We start from the raw sequence: 17,198 nt of genomic DNA, 5'->3' as shown, positions 1-17,198 counted from the left end.
CTCCATTCCAAATGATCTATAAAGAGGATTGGAAGTGTATTATCCAACGTGTGCAGAATCACTCACAGTTAACTTGATATCCAAATGTGCTGTTGGGCTGATTCCAAACACGTTGGATAATTCACTTTCAATGCACTTTATCAATCGTTTAAGGTGGATTTTTTGTTCCGCACACAAAAAAATCCATTCCAAATGATCTATAAAGAGGATTGGAAGTGCATTATCCAACGTGTGCGGAATCAGTCGTAGTGCCACTGTGATTGTATGAGACTGGTTCAGTTGAAAGAATACGTTATCTTTTGCTAAATACTAAATTTGTTTCCAAATTTCCACTTTTATTTTTTCCTATTTCTTCAATGGCAAAAACTAAGGCCCGTGTATTATGACAGCAGTTCACAACTTTCTCAAGTACTGAGTATATTTATAATTTTGCCTGTAGAAAACAGGCACATTTATACTTTTAGCATCTATAAATATGCCAAATAACAAATTTTAGTTACTCAGATACAAATTATGCAATTTATGTTCTTAAAGCAGTAAAGTTTATATTTAATAGGCAAATATTGCATCTAAATTCCATATACAAAAAACTCATTTCTAGCTGCATTATTCTCCCTCACAACAGTCTCTTCAGTATTCCTGACCTACACTCCCCCTGCCCTCCAAAGTTCATTGTCTGTCTTCTAGCCAATAGCACACACACAGCCCTTTCTGTTCTTAAGGTCCTTTTAAGAAACTTCAGTTTCTAAGTTCCATGCTTGCTCTCTGCTCCTCAAAAATCTGCTGCCCCCTTCCCCCACCACTGCAGGATGTCACCATTTCTAAAGGCTACTTTGCAAGCTGTAAAAAAGATACTGTCAAGATACTGTGTGCGCCGACACTTTTATCTGTAACCCTAGTTTTACACAGTGAGGACCTAAGATCAACCACAGTTCTCTGCACCATGTACATAGACAGTGCAGCCTTCATCTCTCATATCTAGTCCCACCCCAAGTCAACAATATACCTAGCTCTTGAATAACATTTTCCCTAACCATCCATTTCCCATCACCTTCTGCATCCTCTATTTTTCTCTCTCAGGACTAGCCACCTATTCAACGTACTTCAATGAAAGGCCGCTGAGGGAGGGAGACAAAATTCCCTTAGCCTATCATCTCTTGAGGGCTGCTGAAGCTGGACTCATCTTGTATTCCACAAATGCTTTTTTAACTTTTCATGAAATTCTGGACTCAGCCACTAACGACAAAGCAATCAGACAGAACAGAGCAATAAGACTTTCTGGTTAGCGGTGTCCTCTGCTGTATTTTGCATCCAATCATTTTTTTAAAGAAAGTTCTCCATGCACTGCAAAGGACAAGGAAGCTGAAGGGATATGGAATGTTAACACCAGGTTGGGTGTTACCATCACCCAACCTGGTATGTCTTCGTTCCTCTCTAATCGCTTTTTAATTGTTCTGTCTTTGTCCCTTCCAGCCTCATTCCTTCACATCACTTCCCAGGCCAGAAAGTTTTTAAAAACATACTTAACAGTAGAACAGAAAACTTCTGTTCATGTTATAAACAAAAAAAAGGGGGGGTAATCAAGTTAATATTTTGAAGAATTTATCAAAGGGTGATTCCTCTCCTTCCGCCTTTAACATGCATTGTGAATAATAGTGAAAGTCTCAGTTCCAGTTTCTGTCAAAGCAAACAATACTCTAGCTAAGTATGACCAAAAAGGAACTTTACAGGCACCCTCATTAAGAGTGTGAGGGTGAAATGTGGGACTGCAGCAGGAGCGGGAATCAGCAAAAACTGCCCCTCTATCTTGAAACATGAATACATGATATACCACGCCAAATGCATGCTTCCATCCAATTGTGGCACCCCACCACACGCTGATTGATAAACTTCTTGTGTTGGGGACTGCTGGGTGCCTTGTCAAGCACCTGGAAAGCTACAAAATCTGTCTGATGGGTTATCCACTGTGAAGATCTGCTTTTGCCCCTCTTCTGCCACCATTAAACGAAAATCACAATACACCAATGATTTGGGGGGGGGGGACGACAACCAATCTCCTCTACGGGAATTTACACTCAGCTGAATGAAACATCTTTCTCATGATCTTATTACATAGCTCTCAGATGGGGCATACAGTACAATAGGTATTGCTTAAAACACATGGATGCTAACATTTATGGACAGGAACTTATAGTGTAATCCTAAATATAGTTACACCCTTTTAAATCTATTTGGGGGCAGTATATTCCTGAACAACAATTTCTGGAGGCAACTGTTGAGACGGCTGTTGCCTTAATTTCCTGCTGGTGAGAAACAACTGATGGCTAGCAGGAGACTAGGAAAACATTTGGTGTGATTCTGCATGACTCTTATTTTATTCTTATGAAAGGTACAGAGCATTTAGTTATCCTATCCATATTTTTACAGAAGGAGTTAAACATATTACTCAGTTAAGCCAACTGCTTCCTCTGAATCTTTAAGCTGGCTACTGAATTATTAAAGTGCGTGGGAAGAAAGAAGATGGCACTTTTTTTGAAACTACGTATTACATTTTTATTTTATTAGAGCAAAAGCAAAAAAGCAAACAAGAGAGGGGGAAAACAAATACAAAAAAACTATTGGCTATACACAGGTATATATAAAAGATTTACAAATATCTAAAAATAAGTCCATGCACAATTGTCTTCTATATGTGATACATTCAAATGTTGTTAAGGTTTTCAATCCAGTGATGTAGAGAAAGTGAGCTTTTGTCTTTCAAATGGTGAAGTATAAGTCTTTTAGCAACTGTAAAGGCACGAAGAGTCCATTGACCATCAGTTAGATTCCAAGAGATAGACAAGTAGTTTAACAAGACATTAACAACCTAAAAAATAAATGAATATTCTAACACAAAATTAATATGACTAATAACTTCATCCCAAAAGGGCCGAATGACTAAACAAGTCCAAAGTACATCCTTAAGAGAAGCATTTTGTGAATTATACCAACAATTAGACACTGTGCTTAAACCTTTAGTAAAAAGACACTGTGCTGTTCAATATACTCTAATCATTTTTTGCTGAATAAGTCACAACCTAAGATCCATACTAGCAAGTGGAATATGGCTTAAGGCCTTATCCCGTTGCTTTAGCAAAATTGGACTCCACATAATTATTCTATTCATCTCTAAGGCTCTGTGTACTATATTTATTAACCAACCTCAAATATTTATATAAAAATATTGTAGATTTCACTTTCTGTATTGATTCAACAAGAATCTCCAAAGGTGGGGGAGATTCTGGAGCACTCAAAGCTGCTGTACCATATTTGGACATCAACAAATATTGCAATTCAGCAGAAGTTGACAAATCATATTTAGACCACAGCTAGAAAAATGACAAGAACTCCTCATCGCTACATATCAACTGATCTAAAGTGAAAATTCCCTTATCCATCCAAGCCTTCCATAAGAAAGATTTCTCCCCAATTTTTAAATCTGAACTTGACCATAACATTAGTTAAGTATGTGAGAAGAGGTCAAATTGATATCGTCATGATATTATGCACCATACTTCTCCAGCTGCAGAAATTGCAGGGTGATCAAAATCCATTTTAACATAAGTAGACCATAATGTATTCCACTTAAAAAGTGGTTCCAAAAAAGAGGCCTCCAAAAGAGCCCAAGATGGATATTCCAATTGAGGGGCAAGAACGCAATAATCTGTATACGCTAACAAATATGCCTGATGATAAATACTAAGGTCCAAAAGACCAAATCCTCCTTCATTAATTGAAAGTTGCATTGCATCCTCTTTAAAGAAATCTTGGGTGTTGTTGAACCCCACATAAATTTCCAACACAAAGCATTAATTTTATGAATATATCTACAAGGTATATAAAAAGAAATTGCACATATAACATATATAATTTCAGGCACAATATTCATTTTGAGTGTATTTAGTTTATACTCCATAATGACAAATTTAGAGTTGCCCATCTATCCAAATGAGATCAGTTTATTGAAATTCAACAAAATCATGTCCTCAATATTTTTGGGGATGAGTACTCCAAGATTATTAGTAGAAACTAGCCACCATAAAAAATGTCCCTCAGTAATTACATTCTGTGATAGATTGTTTCCCAATGGCATCAATTCTGATTTTGTCCAACTAATTGAATAACCAGACAGATCACCAAAATTATTAATCAAATTCATTAATTCAGGAATGGAAAACTGAAGTTCTAAAATCAATAATAAAAGATGATCTGCATATAAAATTTTAAATTCTAAATTATTATGTATAAAGCCATGTATTTTATTACTTTGTCTAACAGCACAAGCCAAAGGTTCCAAACATAAATCAAAAATGAGAGGAGAAAGAGGACAACCTTGATTTGTACCTCTTTCATGAGGAAATGGTTCAGAAAAAATGCCATTGGTCTGAACTCTAGATCCAGGGAATGAATACAAAATTCTAATCCCTTCCAAAAATTCATGAGGTAAACCAAATTTACAGTGAAATCCTAAAAGAATTACTCCAGTTTAAGACCACTGAAATCAATGGGATTGCTAGAGTAACTCTGTTTAGGATTTCATTTAGTCAATGTAGAGAAAATAAATTTCCAATATATTTTGTCAAATGCTTTTTCAGAGTCAAGCAAAAGAATAGCAACTTGATCAGCTCTCTTTCTATTTAACGCAATCAGATCAGTGACCAATCTAAGATTATCAGATCCATTGTCTAATTTGTATAAATCCTACCTGGCTTACATTCACCAAAGTTCTAACAACCTTTTGAAGTCTGTTAGCAGGAATAGCAGTTAATATCTTAGCATCCACATTCATTGAAGCAATAGGTCAAAACTTTGCAGAGTGTGGTCTTTGCCTGGCTTTGAAATCACAGTAATATAAGCATCCTGCAGTGATGCTGGCAATACACCAGATTCAAAAATCTTATTGTATAATTGATATAATTTTGGAATTAAAAAATCTGAAAAGGTTTTATACCATTCAATAGGGAACCCACCTGGTCCTGGAGATTTACCAGCGCTCATATTCATTATCACAGTTAATTTCATTCATATACAAAGGTTCAGCAAATAGGTATTGCTAAGCCATATTTAAATGTGCAAGATCAAAGTGAGAGGAAAAAACGTTTCCAAGTCTTCTTCTGATGGTTTTTTGCCTTTTCTATACAACTTAGAGTAAAATTTTGAAACTATAAATTTATTTCAGTAGATGTAGCATGCATTACATTCTCCTCAATCATAGGAATATAATATCAATCATAGGGATATAAAATTTGTTCTTTCATTGCCTTAAACGATGGGCCAATAATCTTCCTGTCACTCTCCTCGTTCCCAGAATGACTGGTGCATGCACATCAAAGCATGTTCTGCTTTCACTGACAATACATTATTCAACTCATATTTAACCTTTTCCAACTCTTCATAGACATCTAGATTGGGAGATGTAGCAAACTGCGTTCAAATATTTCAAATTATTTTTCATGTTCATTTCTTCTTGTGAGATGCTCATGCATATACAATAATCCTGCCTCTGATAAAAACTTTACAAGTTTCATATGCAATGGCACAAATATTTGTAGTTTTGGTTAATATTAAAATACTCGACAAGCTCAGCTATCATCTGCAATTTAAATATTACATCATTGAGCAGAGAGACATTACAATACCACAAGCTTGCTAGTCTAACAACCCAGGAAAATGGAGAACTAATAAAATAGGGGCGTGAACAGAAATAACAATTACATCTATATCACATGCTTTAATCTGAGGCATTAACACAGCTGAAACAAGAAAATAATCTACTTGAAAACAGTTATGATATAAAGAAGAAATAACAGTTTAATCTCTATCTTTTGGGTGTAACATGCGCCAAGGATCAATTAAACGTAGTTCAATCATATAGGCTTTAAGTGTATATCTCACCAATTAATTTTCTTAATGTGGGGGGTGTGCCTCGATCTAAAGTTGTATTTAGCATTCTATTCAAATTTCCCTCACTAAAAAATAAGCATATTTAAAATCTACCAAGTTACTAAAACTTTGAGGAAATCTGCAGAATCCACATTTGGACCATAGACATAAATCATTACCATAACAAAGCTTTTCACTACCAAAATAATAAAGCGACTGTTTAGATCTGACATTTTAATGTTGAGGAAAAGGCATTGTATGCATGCCCAGAAGTATTTTTCCTCCAGAACTCAGCCCAAGCTGAAAACAAATCCTTAGGCTAAGTCCAAATGAGATCTTGGTACAAATGGAAATTAGAAGAAAAAAATAACTCTAGAAGATTAGCCATGTTACTCTGTTGTGGCAAACCAAACAAGTAATCTAGTGCTGCCTTTAAAAAAAAGAAATGTAGTTCTAACTTTCATGGTTAAGATCTTTTTCATCAGATGAATGAAGTGAATTCTTAAACTGCAGATACTGTGATACATGTGGGGAAAAAATGTGTGTTAGCAAGGAAGAAGTTGTAATTCCCAATAAAATGCATGCTATGAAGCGATGATACCTTATAATTAATTAATATTATATGTTAAGTTTTAAAAAGCTTATATGCAAGAGAAACAGAAAACTGGGGTGGGGGTAAGCCTCCTGTATAAAATGGGACTCGCTTCTAAGGATACCTGCTTATGATGGCTCCCAAATGATCCAGTCAGTTCTGTATCTTTTGATCTACTAAGTATTTCTCCAACCTGATCACGAGCATGGAATGTGCCCCTCTGGAAATTATTTCCAAGGTAATTTCAGTTGCCCAGTTTGCCCTTGCTTTCCAGTTTTCTTTTTTCTTCTTTAAGGAAGCAGCAGCAGAAGAGGAGAGGTTGGACTAGAATGAGAAGGGAGAGCTGGAACTAGCTGTATTTCAGCAACTAGGGACTTTCTACACCTTCCTCCCCCACCCCCCATATATATATATACACACACACACACACATTTAAGTATCCTTAGCTTATTGTAAGCTTGTTTTTTGTTTCAGGTGAGTATAAGTATTTTGAAGCATTTTTGCAGTTTAGTAGTTTTTGAGAGAGACTGATGTCTCACTTCATTCAGTGGGGCTTATTCCCAAGTAAATGGTGTCTCACCTATATTTAATTAATAGCACACATCAGTGTTCTGGCCAGGTCTCTGGGCTAGGGAGTTTCCCTGATTCTTACTCCTGTTGCTTGTTGGTATGTTTGTTTGGTATCTTCTCATGAGGGAAACAAAATATGATAAATAGCTTCAGTTTCATAGTTTTAGTTTTAGGGAGAATTCATATTTGATTTGATCTAGAACCCGTTTATTTGTCTTTTTGGCCGTTCATGGTATCTGTAAAACTTTCCTCCTAAACCACATTTCAAATGAATCAATTTTCTTCCTGTCAGCTTTCTTCACTGTCCAACTTTCACATTTATACATAGTAAGGGGGAATATCATATTATGAATTATCTTGAGCTTTCCCCAGTGGCGCTTTCTTACACTTAAGGATCTTTTCTAGTTCTTTCATGGTCACCCTCCAAGTCTCAATTTCCTTCTGATTTCTTGGTTGTAGTCTCTCTTATGGTTGAAGACTGAGCCAAAGAAGAGAAAACGTAACAATTCAATGACCTCATTGTGAACCTTAAAACTGTGTAATTCCTCAGTAGTCTTTACTAGAGATGGGCAAGAACAGCAATACTAACTAAAAAAAGCCACAAACAGCCCAAGCAGCTGTTCACGAACAAGCTGTTCATGAGGCCCCATTCTAAACAAACGGGCAGTCATTGCAAGCCTCATTCATTGCTGTTCATCACTGTTTGTCAAGCCAGCCAATTTGGCATCTGCAATCAATTCCCTTGGCAACCGGAGGCAAGGACTGCCTGAACTCTGTCTGAACTCCTGCTGTTGCCCTGGAAATCCCAATCTAAACCCAATTTAGCTTGATAGGCAGGTCTTCCTTTCAAGTGTGGAGCTCCAAATTTGTTACAAGGAAGCAATGAGCAGGGGGGAGGGGGGCTCCCAGCTCTGATTTTGCAGACAGTGAGGGAGACAGTTGCTGTTGGTATTTTGAGAAAGCTACAGGAAGAGTGCATTGGAGCTTGAATTTTCTTTGTGTGTGGTGGGATAGGGATCTACATCTTCAAGTTCCAGGGCTGCTGTCAGGCTCTGGGCCAAGCTATTATTTATTACTGGTACATTTCCTGCTGCCTGCTCAGGTAGGGTTTCTGGGAGTGGTGTGGTAGGGATCTTGATGGCTGGAGGAGAGCCCCCATGAACAATGAACAACAAACATGTTCGTGAACAGGTCATATTCGTCAATGTTCGTTGTTCATGGATGGCAACGAACAACGAACACCATGTTCAGTGTTTTTTTCTGTTCGTGCCCATGTCTAGTCATTACTTTTGTCTTCTTGATGGTCAGCTATAATCCTGCTTTGGCACTGTCTCCTTTAATCTTCACCAGTAATCATTTGAAAGCTTTACTATTTTCTGCCCGTAATGTAATGTAGTGTCACCTGTGTATCTCAAATTCTTAATGTTCCTTCAATTTTTCACTTTGCCTTCAATTCAGCTTTCCTTATGATATGTTCTGCTTACAAAATGAACAGATATGGAGATAATATACATCCTTGTCTGACACTTTTGCTAACTGGAAACCATCCTGCATCTTCGTATTCTGTCCTAACAGTAGCCTCTTGTCCAGAGTACAGGTTGTGCATTAAAACAACCAGATGTTGTGGCATGCCCATTTCTTTTAAAACCATCCACAGCTTTTTATGATCCATACAGTTAAAAGCTTTGCTGTTATCTACAGAACACAAACTGATTTTCTTCTGATATTCTCTCGTATGTTCCAGTAACCAAAGTAAACTTACAATATGATCTATCATGTGTCTTCCTTTTCTGAATCCAGTTTGAATATCTGGCATTTCTCGATCCATATATGATAAGAGTCTTTGTTGTAAAATTTTGAGCATAGGACACAAATCCAATAATTAATTAATGCCATGAGCATAATACAAATCAATTAATTAATGCTGCAACAAAGCAGTCTCTAGAGTACCACAACATTTGTCTTCTAAAATGCAAAAGACCTCATGGAGGTACAATAAATTGATGAAAACCGTGTCCAAATGCAGCAATATGCTGTCTCAAGGGATCTTTATTGTAAACTGGATGGACCACCATGTCTCCAGGCCAAAATGTAGCAGTAGACTCCACATCTTTAGGATACAATTATAATGGGCTACGTGAAAATATTGAAAAATCATTCATTTGTTTAGATATTTATACCCCACTTTCCCCCCCAGCGGGGATCCAAAGCAGCTTACAATATCACTCTTCATCCTCTGTTTTATCCTCTCAACAACCATTCTGCAAGATAGGTCCAACTGAGAAAGTGTGACTCATGAAGTTTCCATAGCAGAGTAAGAATTTGAATCTCCCAGATTCTTGTCTAGAGATGTGAAGGCATGGAAAAATTCAGGGTTTTTCTCCTTTTTCAGAATTTTTTAAAGAACATTTTTTGTTGAAAAACTGGAAAGTTGGAGGAGTACTGAAAAAAGGCCTATGAAGGTTTTTTTTTCTTTTAGAATGAGTGAAATGCTTTTAAAGATACGGCGGACATTCTGTTAACATACACAGCTCTTAAATCCAAGATGCTTTTCTGCATCTAGAAGGAGCTTCATATTGGGAGCATGCAGAGCTTCCATTGCTTCTCAACTGTTAGCATGCCTTCTATTGTCCTTTTAACCTGATTCTTCCCTTCTGGTTGACCTTTTCACCTCTCCCTCAAACCACTATGACTCATATACCCACAGACTGGGTAACAGCAGCTTATTGCCTACCTTGCTGTAGGGGAAAAGACATTATGAAAAGTGGGGCAGAAACTGCACCAAATCTTCAGAGGAAAACTCTGAAAAGTTTAACTGAGAATGCAACTGTCTCTAACCAGTTAGCAAAAATTAAGGTACATGTGCTAAGCTGCATCATCTTGGGGTTTTCTCTGAAGTATTGGGAATACTTGCAATTTTGCTTGTAAAAAATTACAGCATTTATAACTTTTAAATTCCTTAAGTATATCAAATATTGCAATTTTATATCCTGTTATAACTGATGCATTTTATGTTGCTCAAGTAGTAACATTAAAGTTTAATAGGACAGTAAGCATTGCATATATTTCATCCCCCCCACAGTTCCATTTTTAGAAAGAAAGAAAGAAAGAAAGAAAGAAAGAAAGAAAGAAAGAAAGAAAGAAAGAAAGAAAGAAAGAAAGAAAGAAAGAAAGAAAGAAAGAAAGAAAGAAAGAAAGAAAGAAAGAAAGAAAGAAAGAAAGAAAGAAAGGTGTTTTTAATGGCTTCAAAATTTTGAGAAATTTTACATCTTTTCATCTGTCATTCTATCCACCACTATACCATGCTGACTTTTTAGCTAACAGTAGTTTCTAAGAATAGTTACCAGAAGCAGTAGCAATAACAGTACTAAATTAAATATTAAAATTTAGTTAACCTCAGTTATGTAAAATAGTACATTTTAGTAACAAGTAGAGCAAGGAGGGTTTTTTACCTGTACATTTTTTCTGGACAACCCTAGCATTATAAAGAAAGTTTGCTTCTCACTATTTGTTGATAATACATTTCATAATAAAAGCTGGGAATTATCCATTTAGCAGCCAAAGAGAATAGCAGTGAGGTTTTTCAGGGAGTCATATGGACGCTGCTAACTAGCTACCTACCACCTGCTCCCTTGGGGGGAAAAAAATCTATTTTTAAGTCCCTTCCTGGTGATCCTGCTTTTCAGCTATTCAGTCAGGTGATATGGGAATAGTTAAAGGCAGTTTTGATGGAGGAAATGACAAGTAAGTGCATGTGGTTGTGTCTTGTAGTTAAACTACTCAGCGCAGGAAAAATACGAAGGGAAAGAATACATGTATGTATACATTAAGTAGGGGTGGTAGAAATGAATGCATCCAGCTGTTAGAAAGAATAAGAGTGACTAATATTAAAATTTAAGGGGGAGGGGATGCAAGACATCGAGATACTGCAGCATGGCGTATTTTAATTCAACACAAATAAAGGTATATCCCTATGCCAGATGGATGTGAAGAAAAAAAACATCATTAGTTTTTTAAAAAGCAGAGTATCACACCACTGTAGGCAGCAAAGTGGCTTGATGTTGGTCTCATCCAAACTCCTGTACTGCACCGAGATCTTCCTCATCTCAGAGAATCTGAATTATGTGAACAGAAAAAAATGGTCCCATTTCATATGAATTTATCCATGATCCAGATATTCAGCTCTCTGAATGATCTGAGATACAACACAAGTGTCAAAAACCTTCAGTTGTCAGCTCAGGGACTAGACACACAGCTGTGACCACACTCACATGGAATTGTGAAAACCTAGGTCCTATCAATACAACTTTTCTCACCAAGAAAACTTTCCCAGTACCTTGAAAACTAAGTTGCATACACAGTACAATACCCAGCAACATTTGTTTCCTGAAAGCTTTGTGAATTTACCAAACCTCATTCCAATTCTGTATTTTAACTTTCTATTAAGCAACGCATACAATGGAAAGTATTTCAGAAAATAAACCTAACAGTGCCTACACTGTGAAATAATAAGCCTTACAGTGCCTGCACTGTGAAATATCATTTCAGTTACTGTTGATTAGAGACTTGAGATTGCAAACTTTCTACATCCAATCCTGCAGCTGACATTAAGTTCAGCTGCCTTCTACAGCACATCTCCCCTCCCCCATAATGAATATCCCAGCTTGCTCTCATTCTCAATGCCTTCTGATATTGAATTTCAGACACACCTAGAAAATTGTTTCTTCAGATTCTAAGGTAGCAATACAATACTGATTACCTAAACTGAAATTCTATAGAAGAGCTCAAATGTTCCTTCAATGGGAACGACAGCATAGCATGCAGTAAGAACTGTATCAAACATAATCAAACTTGTACCAAAAAATATATTAAAGTATCCAGGTACATGCCCTGTGCACTAATTGCTCTTTTGTTTATTTTACTGCATGTACATATATGTTCCAAAGATACAAATAAAAACTGGTTCCTAAAACATGTATATGCAGTAAAACTCACATGTGCAGTCTTGACAACACTATCTGTTAAGTGGCCCCAAACATCCAAAATCACAAAACATCAAGGTTTCCCACAAGCTATATACAACTCAGCACTTAAGGCATTCTGGGTTTTATTTGAAAATACATACAACAGCTCTTATATGTGTTTTAAGCAAACCTTTTGCCCCTACAGCATGTTATCTGGACACTGGCTCAAAGCTCTGTTTATAAGTAACAGAGGAGATAAACCAGAATCTTTCATTTGTTGACACTTGTGAGGTTTGAGTTTCAATTGTTAACTTGTTAGTTTAGTACATTATGCAATAAATTTTGCTTGAGTCAAAGGAAAAATTTCTGTGAATGTTACTAATGGTGTTCCAAAAGCTTGTTTAATAATAACTAATTACTTTCTAAAAATGATCCGTTTTTATAGGTACTGAATACAAAACTCACTCCAAGAAGCAAGTATTGGATTCTAACTCTATCGTGATCCCCAACTCTATAGCAGATGCATTTCCCATCCCTGATGTTCGCTGTATGAGTCCAGGCTTGTAAAAGCCACTTACCTGGTCACTATGACAGGGAGAAAAAGCTTGAAATATGGGAAGAAGACAAGTAACAGTTACCATTAACATGGTATAAGACATGGGTGGCTGAATCACAATTTCAGTGATTTATACCTTTTTTAGAAGGCAGTACACTATAATTTTCACAAGGAAAGGCAACACAGGTCCTATAGCTGCAACTGACTAGGCCAGGCCTATCTCTGTCATAGAATTCCATAGTTTCATTTTCCAGGATCAGGAAAGATGGGAAAGACCACAGCAATTGGATTTTAATTGGTCTGAAAGACCATTCATTGAATTTCTAGCACAAATTTAACATTCCATCCTGAAGTTCACTGAAAACATCTGGGTTCAGGAAGCTATGTATCATACACATGTTCTAGATTCTCAATATAAGAACAGTACCCATTATAATGCAAACTGAAATATAACTGAAGCTAACCAAACAATCCACATTTTGGATCAGAGAAAGCAGTATGTAATGCAAAGGCAACATGCTTATTTTTCAGACGGAGAATACCAGCAGCAGAATAATCACTGCCAGCTGGTTTGGCCATCTTCCTTGTTACGCCACTCCAGTGTCCCATTGAAATACCAGAAAATGGAGGAAATGAAAATTGCTTTTCTTTTTTCCCCTTCTCCTTTAAAGGGAATACTAGCTCTCTTAATCATACTCTGGATTTACAGTATTTCCACTTTACATTTCAAGTGGCCTCCTGGGACAACATAGAAAAAAAAGGTGGCCTGTAAAGTAAGCCAGAATATTGGTCCACAACAAAAAGTTTTAGAAAAATTGTTACAGATGGTTTTAATGTCGGTAGCTTGAATTTGGTAGCATGCAACTGACAAGACTGGGCAGTTTCTAATCAAAATCCTGTGTACAGGAACAAACCATTTTTAAAAGAAAATTAAATTTCCCTCTGAGAACCAACAGACTTTGAAACTATTCATAGAAACAATCTAAGAATGGAGCCTAGAAGGATTAGCAAAAATGCTCCACCCACAACAGCGGTCAAATATTAGAGAAGCCAGCAGTGACCGAGAAACTCCCATCTACATTCCAGCAGCTGAAACAGAGCTCTTTCATTAACATTAACTATTTGTACTTGTGATCTCTGCCCCACAGCCCTGATACCATAAAACCTAGCCATTTCATTCCCTTACTAAGAGTAGGACTTTGAATTGAAGAGCTCTTTTACGTTGTTGCACTGATCTGAAAACCGTGGCAGTTTGGTCAGCCCAGTTTTAGCCTAGGAAGAAGCAAATCCTAATTAGTTCAATAGGGTTTACTCCCAGGTAAATACGCCCAGGAATGTAGCTGAGTCTTTCCACATAGTCCTTTACAAAACAACTGCAGTTACTATTTGTACAAAGTAGCTAAAGATCTTTCTTCAAAATAAAATGCATTTCCCTAGCATTCAAGCTGCAATTAAAAGAAAAAACGTTATTCTTTCCCCTACCAGTGCATTTTAAGCACAGCACTAAATTTGGTAGCGTCAGATTCCTAGTCAATAGTGACCATGACAATACCTTCAAACCCCAAGGTCCCATTATTTATGACTTTACACCCTTTTTTGGAAAATCAGCACTCCCTCAATACACCACTTATGCGCTCTTTTAAAATAAGTTTAGATTATGAACACTAATCAAGGCTACCCTTCTGCATTATAGTAATGGAGCAAGATGGGAGGGGTTTTTTTTAACACTTTTAGTCCTCTGAATGTGCTATGTTCACTATCTCTACCTCATACCTTTTTTTAAAAAAAGCCATGAACATTTGGAAAAAGCACTTGCAACAAGACTCACTCTCATCCTTTCATTCTGTAAGGGCAGAATGTTGCACTACTGATGAAAGGTTGAGATCAACGGAAGTGCATGCTAAGGCAAAATGTCTTTATTCTCTGGCAAGGCCTTTGTAAATCATGGTAAGGCTAAGCTCTATGAGCAAAGATCCCCTTTTTTCTATTTTTCCTGTCTTCATTCTTGCACTTTGACTGCTGGAAAGAGGGGAATATTTCTTCCCCCAACTCTGTTTTAGGTCTGGGCCAATAAACACTTCCTAATCAAGAAGTAGTTAAGTGAGTATTACACGCACATCCATACAAAACCAATGCTGAAAGGGGGAATGTACATACAAACACAAAAGTGAACCCTTTCACAGGAAAGATGAAGAGGCACACAACACTGGAGTTGTAAAAATCAAGAGCAGGATGCTGATAGAAATGAAGCAAAATTTAACATCTAAAAAAGCAATGATTATTTCTTTTCCCATCAAAATTAAGGAGGAAAATCACGAACAGTTTGTTAACATACTACAGGCATACACAGCAATCCAGAAGCCAATTTGGGGACCCACTTGGACAACTGAGAAACTAATTTTGTATAAGCACTACAATGCACAAAATGGATCATATACCTGTAGCAACTTTATATTGAACAAAGCTAGGTTCTGAAAAGAGTAAAAAATAATAAAGTTTAAATCCTCAAATCCTTTAAATCTTTAAGTGGCTAGAATTCCATCTGCAGTTTATATAAAACACGAATCAAGGAAATCCTGGGTGCTTTCTTCTTCTCTTCCCCTCCCCCAGAGTATATCCCAGCTCTTTCCTCCCTCCCCCACCCATACACATTCCTATACTAATTAGGAATACACTAGCAGCAGGACACAGTCGCTTAAAAAGCACAACATCTTTTTTAATCCTTTGCAAGAATTCTAAGAGAAAAGATTTTCAGTTTGATTGTTAGCCGACCCTATGGCTTTATTAAGGGGAGAAAAATCCCCCAGCCACTAGATGACAGCTCCTGCCATTTCACAACACAACATTTTACAGAAACGAGTGCCACCACAATTGCATATTCCACGATGAATCAAAATCAACACCTTCGACGCTTCTTTCCTTATCACACATGCCGGGCACATACACAATCCCAGCACATTAATATTGAGGGAAGCAAATCAGCAAAGGAACGCGCGCGTGTGTGTGTGTGAAGAAGAAAAAAAAAAGCCTCGCTCCCTAAAGACTCCCATCGGCAAACCACCAACAGTTGGCGGCGGCTGATGCTGCTGTACTCACGATAATTTTTTACGTTCAGTGATCCACGTCAACCTGGTTCTACACCAGACATCCCTCCCCTCCAACACGCACACGCCACAAAAAAAAGGGAAAATGGAAAAGAAACGGGTAACAGGCGCTTCCCTTCTCTACAAATCAGGCTGGGTGGGAAAGGGGAGAGAGAGAGAGAGAGAGAGAGAGAGATTTTTTCTCCTGCTGCTTGCCACCGTAACCCCCTCTTCTCTTCGGGGCCTAGGAAAGGGGAAATGAGAGCGGATGTGTCATGTTTAAACTCCCTCATCGCTTCGCCCCCCCCTTCTCCAGGAGCAGGGGGGAGTGTCCAGTTACCACCTCCACTTCGCTCTCTTTCCCCCCTCCCCAAATACATCCCACTGGATAGGCCCCATGTATGGGGGGGAGAGAGAAATAGCTCACTCACCCCCCCCCCTTTCCACGCCAGCCTTCCAAAGGCCCTATAAAGAAAAGCCCTTTCCACGCCCGGAGAGGGGGGAGAGGAAGGGGAGCCCCTCCTTCCTCCCGACTGGAGGGGAACCCCTGAGGGAAGAGGGGGATGAGGGAAATCGCCGCCTCTTACCGACAACTCCGGGCTGTGGGAGTCCCGGTGGGACACGGTGCGGATCACGCCGGCTCTCCAACGCCCGTTCTCCGGAGGCTCCTCTCCACAGACACACAGGAACCGTTTCCCCACCAGCTCCGGCCGCGACTCCACAACCACCGCCATGGCGGACGCCGCCGCGAAGCACAGACCGACCGACAGACCAGCCAGCCAGCCAGCCAACCGCCGCGCTCGCCTCTCTCTATGGGTCGCCCATGCCCAGAGAAGCCCGGCGGCGACGGCGGGGGGAGGAGAGGAGAGGAGAGGGGGGGAGGCTGCGGCGCTCCGCGCGCGGCCAAGTCGGTTGCGTCCCCTGCGTCGGCGCTCGCCTCGGCTTGCCCGTCTTCCTTGCCTTGCCCGCCGTTCCGAGCCGGGCGCCCCTGGGCAGCCGCTCAGCCGCCGCCGCCGCGACCAGCCTGACACAAACACACGGAAGGGAGGGGAAAGCGAAGGGGGCGGGGGAGCCGCGCTCTCCCTCAGAGCCGCGCTGCGGCCCGACTACTCCGCCCACCCGAGCCCACTGCCATGGAGACCGGCACAACGCGCCGTCTCCCTCCGCCAGACACAAACGCGCTGGGCGGAAGGTGGGCGAGGGAGCGGGGAGGGGGCCGCGGGGGGAGGCAGCGGCCACGGCACGGGAAAGAGTCCGTCCGCGTTCGCGCCTCCGCGGGAGGAGGAGAAGCGGCCGCCGCAGAGGGGGCGACTGTGGTGTGGTGCGCGTCGGTAAAAAGCTTCAGCTGCCGTCCTCGAGGAGCCTTGTGGCTCTGGTCCCCGTAGTGAGGGGAGGCGTCTGCTGAGCGGGCGGGGGGAGCGGCACAGCGAAGGACGCTGGGCATGGAGCTTGTTGCCTCAGAGGAAGGCGAACAAGGAGCCGTGTCCGTTTGGCAATGGAAGAGGCTTGCG

At 39.5% G+C, this 17,198-nt stretch overlaps 1 protein-coding gene across 1 annotated transcript in view; it reads right to left on the bottom strand.

Moving 5' to 3' along the window:
- JMJD1C (jumonji domain containing 1C) overlaps window positions 1–16,689 on the bottom strand; it is a 190,933-nt gene extending 174,244 nt beyond the window's left edge. The window contains exon 1 of the mRNA XM_054982305.1: window positions 16,275–16,689. Within this exon, the coding sequence (XP_054838280.1) occupies window positions 16,275–16,421 (147 nt within the window). The 5' untranslated portion in view covers window positions 16,422–16,689. The remainder of the gene's footprint in view (window positions 1–16,274) is intronic.
- Window positions 16,690–17,198: the final 509 nt, after the last annotated feature.

This window comes from Eublepharis macularius, chromosome 6, assembly GCF_028583425.1.
Source record: "Eublepharis macularius isolate TG4126 chromosome 6, MPM_Emac_v1.0, whole genome shotgun sequence".
NCBI classification, from domain to species: domain Eukaryota; kingdom Metazoa; phylum Chordata; class Lepidosauria; order Squamata; family Eublepharidae; genus Eublepharis; species Eublepharis macularius.
The sequence above is the reverse complement of the archived record's forward strand: the minus strand, read 5'-3'. Positions and strand labels throughout refer to the sequence as shown.